The 6,515-nt window shown below is 36.7% G+C and overlaps 1 protein-coding gene across 2 annotated transcripts; it reads right to left on the reverse strand.

The window, feature by feature from the left end:
• Positions 1 to 318: 318 nt before the first annotated feature.
• On the reverse strand, positions 319 to 6,047 carry atp5f1c (ATP synthase F1 subunit gamma). Of its 2 annotated transcripts, XM_036577257.1 has the most exons (9): positions 5,947 to 6,047; positions 5,360 to 5,394; positions 4,800 to 4,931; positions 4,380 to 4,584; positions 3,589 to 3,732; positions 2,935 to 2,999; positions 2,637 to 2,792; positions 2,025 to 2,121; positions 319 to 466 (listed from the first exon to the last, which is right to left on the reverse strand). In XM_036577257.1, the coding sequence occupies exons 1-9, from the start codon at positions 5,985 to 5,987 to the stop codon at positions 463 to 465; spliced, it is 879 nt and encodes a 292-aa protein (XP_036433150.1). In that variant the 5' UTR covers positions 5,988 to 6,047; the 3' UTR covers positions 319 to 462. The 2 variants fall into 2 exon arrangements, with proteins under 2 accessions (XP_036433150.1, XP_036433151.1); XM_036577258.1 differs by lacking the exon at positions 319 to 466 and having other exon boundaries at positions 2,021 to 2,121.
• Positions 6,048 to 6,515: the final 468 nt, after the last annotated feature.

The following is a 6,515-nucleotide window of genomic DNA, read 5'->3' on the forward strand; positions in this document are numbered from 1 at the left end:
ATTCGTCTTGGATCTATACCTAACCCAAGTTAGACCTCACTTGAAACACGTGGGCATAGAGCTGTGTGAACCATCTGAGGGACCCTGAGAACCAGTTTAAGACCCACTGCTTTAAAGAACCAGCCTTTGAAAAAGTTCTTCAGGGAACCAAAAAGTGGTTCTTCTTTTGTATTGTTCTAAAAAAACCCTTTTTGCACTTTCATTTTTAAAGAATGGAGGTATGCATTCCTTAATTAATAAACCCAGAAAAAAGCTTTGGTTGAGAAATTCCTGTGTAAATAGTCAATAGCTGAGTGAGAAAGGAGACCAGAGCATTTATAATGGATGTCAATGTAAGAGGTTTATTTTTATTTACTCATATCTTACAAACAGAAGTACATATTATTCAACTTGACACCAGATGACTCAACTGGAACGCATTCTTTTATTCAGAACCACAATGACGGTCTGGATGGGTCCTCTTTATCTGTAAAGAGAGGGAGAGGGAGAGAGAGAGAGATGAGTTCTACTAAAACTTCAATACAGTGCATCTTTCAGGACAGCTTCTGTGGACCTGCTAATATAATGAAACTAGACAAAAGCTCTGCAGCCTACTTTTGGATAAAAGTATGTTGCATAGCTAAAAACAGTGGTAGCAGCCATCTTGAAGCCTGAATCGGGAAATTCTGCTACAGGCAAATCTATTTAAGCTTACTTAACAACTAAAGCACTAAAAACACAGTTTGAGACAAGTAATGTAGGCAGACAGTTTGCACAATATAGTGAGATAAGCTTCCATTACTTGTTAGCTACGGCTTGTTAGCCTAACAGATCCAGTATTAAACTTCAGACGCTAAACACTTCTAGGGTGACTACATTTAGGGTTAAAATTGTGAAAATGTTTCTAGTTAAAAATGTAATTTTTTTTTGCCAAACTATCACTAAAGAACTACCTATGCATCTATAAACTAACACAAAATTTGTTTAAGTAACATGGACTGTATGCAGATCTTCAGATTGTTTTAAATGAGTATCTGTGGCTAGACCAGCATCCATGCTACTCAAACACACCCACAGTGAGGTAAATATTTTGCTGTACTAGTTTACCTCCATCATGCCTCATTCACTGTGAGAAATGAATGCATGCAGGTTAAGAAAGTTAGTCAAGGAGAAGTGGGAATGAATGAGATTAGTATGGATCATGTGAAAATGTTAACATTAGATTGATCCAAAACATCTGTAAAATAAACACAAATAAAATAAACATAGTACAAATTAATAAACATATAAAAAAGGGAAGTGAGAGAAGTGAAGACATGGGAAAAGGTTTTCAAATGAATGAGTGAATGAATATGAACAGAGAAATAACCAAGTGAATAAATGTATACTGATAGAGATTGAGTAAATGAGTAATTGAGTAAATGATAATGAGCAGATATAGACAGATAAGTGAACAAGTGAACGAATGAACATGAGTAGACAGAAATGAGTGAGTGAATGGAGGTATGCCAAGAGAGAACTGAATGAATGAATGGATGCATTTGAGCAGATTAAAAAGGTGAGCGAATGAATGAATGAGCATACGGTTATAACTGAATAAGTTAATGTACAAAGATAAATGACTGAATGAACGAACATAAGCAGACATATGAATGAAGGCATGAAACAGAACGAAGCCATGCTGACAGAAAACTGCTGAATTAACACATGTATGTATGAGAGAGTTGAGTGAATGAATGAAAGAATGAACAAATAAATAAAATGAGAGCAAGATGAGAAAATGAATGAATGAATGAATATATATATAGACAGACATTGAGATAAGTGAATGTCTTCAGATAAAGAGATAAGTGAGGTGAGTGGATGTTTGAATGTATGTAGACAGAGAGAAGTGAATGAATCAGAAAGAGAAAGGGAAGTGAGAATGAACACACGTAGATCATCTAAATAAATGTGAGTACATAGAATAACAAATAAATGAATGTGAGCACACAGAAATAATGAATGAAAGAATAAATGCGCAGACAGAGAGAGCGAAAACTTACAGTGCAGCAGCTCCAGAGATGATCTCAATCAGCTCCTTGGTGATGACGGCCTGGCGAGTGCGGTTGAAGGTGAGGGTCAGCTTATCAATCATCTCCGCTGTAAGAGAGGAAAAATATAACAAATGTGTATGACAAGTTTTAGAAACATATCAAAATGTCTAATTAATTCCACCTTAATACAGTTTATTTCATCACTGTTAAGAAAATCTTCTGTTTTTACACCACTTGAAAATGCCAGCTGTCCTTTATGTTGAAGTGAAAGGTTTGTAAATGGTTAATGGATTGAACACACAGTTCTAGGAAAAACCTTCACTTGATATAGAACCTTTATATGATGGGGAGGTTCTATAAACTTTAACAGAGTTCTTCACACTCACGTCATTTACAGAATGGTTCTTTAGAGGGGAGAGAAAAAGGAAAAAAAGAAAAAAAAGAAAAAAAAAAACAAAAAAAACAAAAACACAACACCCATTGAAAGATTATTTAAGGGATCAAAAATGGTTCTTCTATGGCATCGCTCCAATATTTACGTTTAAGTGTATAACTGTGAAAGTCATATAAGAAAACAAACCCTTTAGAACAGTATGCTGTTTAATGGAAGTCTTTACTTACAGGCGTTCTTGCTGGCGCTGTCCATAGCGGTCATCCTAGAACTCTGCTCGCTAGTGGCAGACTCCTTCAATCCAAAGTAAATGATGTTGACCAGGGCAAACTCCTGATAGTTCCTCAGTACATCAGCATCAATATCATCATAGATGCCCATGTTCTCTGCATTACACAGTAATTAACAGTAATTAAGTATTTACATAATATTAACCTTACATATGATGTACTCCTACAAAAACTAAGAATTCAATACAGTAAACATTAGGCAATAGCTGTGGATTCTGAAAACAGGACACAGTAATACCTGAGTTTGCAACTGTGTCCACGGAATACAGGGGCTTCTCATCTGTCCTGTATGAAATAACAGACCTGCACAATAATAAAAAAAGATTATTATTAATAATAATAATAATAATAATACATGTATTATTATTTAGGTCACTAAGGAACTACTTTGATCTCATTTTGTACATCTTCACCACATATTTTATTAATTTTATTTTAATTGCATTATTTGTTTTATTAATTTGATCATTAGTTCATTTAATTTATTTACTTAAATTTATTTTACAATATTTTGTCTGGTGGGCAACTGATACGGTCTTTAATAGCCTATAATCTATTAGTTTTATCCAACATTGCATTGTATATGTTTGCAGTAGTCTGCCATGAGTATTTGTTAGGCATTTTCAGACATAAGCCAATTGTTGATGGTTAGTTCAGTGACTGTTTTCTAGATATGTTATAGCTTCTTCCCTGAGGCTCTCAAGGATACTTCATTATGTCAAATATAAAAATTGGAGTTTTGTTTTTATATAAATATTTACTGAATATTTGATCACTTTATGTAAATGTGGTTTAATAAAAAAAAAAAACTTCTGACCAGATTCACCAGGCATCAAAGCACCCCTAAGCACGTACTTGCAGAACACTATACTGTGTTATGCAGGGCACTGACCTGAATCTGTTATAGATGATGGTGCCCTGGTCAAACTCGTAGCCTGAGTCCAGCAGCTCTGTGGCAATGATAGAAGCGTCAGTGAATGTAGGGGGTTTCCTGCCCACCTCCTTGCAGTTAATGAGGATGTGATTGCCATGGGTCCTGAAAAATGGATATTTAAAGAAAAGGGGGGGAAAAAAAGATTCTCAGAACATGCCCTGGTGTTGCATTTTCCAGAAAACATTTTACTTTAATACGCCTGTGATTAATGTGTTCAGACTAAAGCCCTATTGGTGCTGGATTAGTTTTACAGGTCCTATAATTTCTTATTTCCTATTAATCTGCAGTGTGTGTAGTTTTTACACGCTGACAGGAAAATTGTGGAGTGATTTAAATCCAGTACGAATCTGTATTGTGTGTAGTTTTTACAGTCTGACAATAATAATTGTGGAGTAAATGGCCTTCTGTAAATGACTCAGCCTCAAGCTCCCTCGGTAAGGTTGACTGGAGTTTTGCTCCAGTTCACCTCAAGCTAACAGAATACCAAAATCCACTAAAAAGACAAGGCCATGCAGTGTGTTGATACTGTCACTGAGCTGCCGGGACATGACATTTCAATCCAAAGAATATGTGCAAATTTTGGGAAATGATACAGATTGTTATTCATACCAAAGCAACTGACCAGTCAAATCCCCACAATTACATTGTACAACCTCCTCTGGAAAAAATAATCCAGTTCCGATAGGGCTTAAACCACAATAAAACACACAAAGAAAGAAAAAGACAGAAAGAAAAAAAAAAAAACATACCTGTAAAGCAGGCCTCTGAGCTTGTCCCCTATATTAACCACCATGACCTCTTTGCCAGCACCAGTGAGTTTGGCGATTTCACTCTTAATGGCTTTGGCCACACTGCTGTGGATAGCACCGCACAACCCACGATCAGAAGACACACCGATAAGCAGGTGCTTGTTGTTATCCTCTGGAGCCTTGATGTCAGCCTTCTCATACAGTGCTAAAAAACACAAACACAAGCCCCTGAAACAATCAAAATTATTCTGAGCATTTCTTTGTTATATTACATGGCATGTCAATAGCTGGTTCATTGCTCAAAGCATATGAAAAAATATTAGACTTGACAGAAGTCTCATTAGCATGTTGTTTTCTGTGATATCAGACGTTGAGCAGCTGTAAGGAAGGCTACATTTTACTAAACATTTGACAACTTACACAGTGCGCCGGTGCCATAGACACGGGCCGGCTTCAAGGCCCTCTCTGCCCTAGCATACTTGGCGGCGGCCACCATCTTCATGGACTTGGTGATCTTCTGGATGTTCTTGACAGACTTCAACCTAATGGTGACTAAAGATTAAAACAGTTCAAGGACATTATGAGTGACAGAAATGCTTCACCAGGTCATGCCACCATCTGTGGTTTTAATCCAGCATGATTCTGCAGTGAGCATGTTTTTTTACAGTCTGACAGTTATAATTTTGGTGTAATTCTAATCCTGTATGAACTTAGTGTGCACAGTTTGTACAGTCTACAGCAGTAATAACTGCAAAGTGATTTTATTCCAGTAAGAGTCAGACTGTAAATACTACATCCAGTGTTGAGAGTCATAACTGTGGAGTGATCTGAATCCTGTATGAATCTGCAGTGTGTGTAGTATGTATAGTCTAACAGTAATAACTGTGGAGTGATACATGCTGGCAAATACTATCAGACATACATACAGAAGAGAACATAATGTCAAAGTATCTTCATGGACAATATTATGGTTTACTTACTGTCCTTCAAGGTAGCCATGTTCCTGACCTGCCCACTGCAAAAACAAGGATTCATTGAATGAGCAAGTGAGTCAACAGTCAGATTAAAGTTACTAAAAGTTTCAACTTTGTGGCAATCACAAAAAAAATCTTAATTTCTACGTTGCACGTAAAATGTAATATGCTTTATGTGAACACATTTAAGATAAGACGTTTACATAAGGTTCGCAAATAGGAACCTAATCGGCGTCCCTGCTATGCGGCGCGTGTCCAATACAGCAACAACAGGTCAAACCACCAAACCTAATCTATTGTATTTATGCATACAAAAACCCATCTATATATTATACTAAATATAAAGTGTTGTTAGTTAGGTCAAAGAGCTGTTACTGATAATTGTCAAAGTGGTGAAGTTCACCCACTCCGTAACGTTAATGCCTCTAGCTTAACGTCAAGATGCGGCCTACCGGGACCGGCACGTCCTTGCAAGGTTTTGACTTAATTATCAGCCAATATCTATTCCTAGACGCCTCGACTGCATAATAAAGACACTTTGCAAGATGTAATTTACGAGAAAAGCATATAAAAACGAGTTTTGAATCTATTACCATTGTGGGAGGAACACCGCCGCGCTGGCCCTGGCGAACATGTTCGCTTGCAATGAAGGTCAGACTGGCCGCACTGAGCATGCGCAAAGCGCCTACAAAATGTCGAATCCTAGTGACGTTAGATTCAGTTCACCGAAACGATTCTTTAGAATTGAACGTCTGATTCAAGAGTCAGTTCAATCTTTATTCCCAACTCCTCCATAGAGAAAGTGAGACATTGTTTTGCAAATTGTAATTGTCTGTTAAATTCACCCACAACAAGTGGTATTATTTTCTTGGCAATACTAGTCTTATCATTTTAGAATAAGGATTCATGGCATCATATTTACCACGAACGTTTGCACTTGATTTTAAAAATGCAATCAAATCCACAGTGATGATGCTACATCAGTCAATAACATTGCATTGTGCAGTATATTTGCTCAGAAACATACTAATATTAGTATAAAAACAAATATTACTACAACTACGTAGTGATTCGACCAAATCAGTGAACAGAACCGATTAAAAAAAAACGAGTCTTTCACTTGGCTGCCTATTACAGCTACACAAGAAATGATGACGTAGAA

The sequence above is a fragment of the Colossoma macropomum genome, unplaced genomic scaffold (assembly GCF_904425465.1).
Source record: "Colossoma macropomum unplaced genomic scaffold, Colossoma_macropomum, whole genome shotgun sequence".
NCBI lineage: Eukaryota > Metazoa > Chordata > Actinopteri > Characiformes > Serrasalmidae > Colossoma > Colossoma macropomum.

Bases quoted from the DNA above. Each gene is read 5' to 3' on its own strand.
- atp5f1c (XM_036577257.1), bottom strand. From the start codon at position 5,987: ATGTTCGCCAGGGCCAGCGCGGCGGTGTTCCTCCCACAATG. The intron at 3,733-4,379 runs GTATGTTTTTTT...TCCATTTTTCAG, and splicing joins CTCAGAGGCCTGCTTTACAG to GACCCATGGCAATCACATCC. The intron at 2,793-2,934 runs GTATTACTGTGT...TGTGTAATGCAG, and splicing joins GGACACAGTTGCAAACTCAG to AGAACATGGGCATCTATGAT.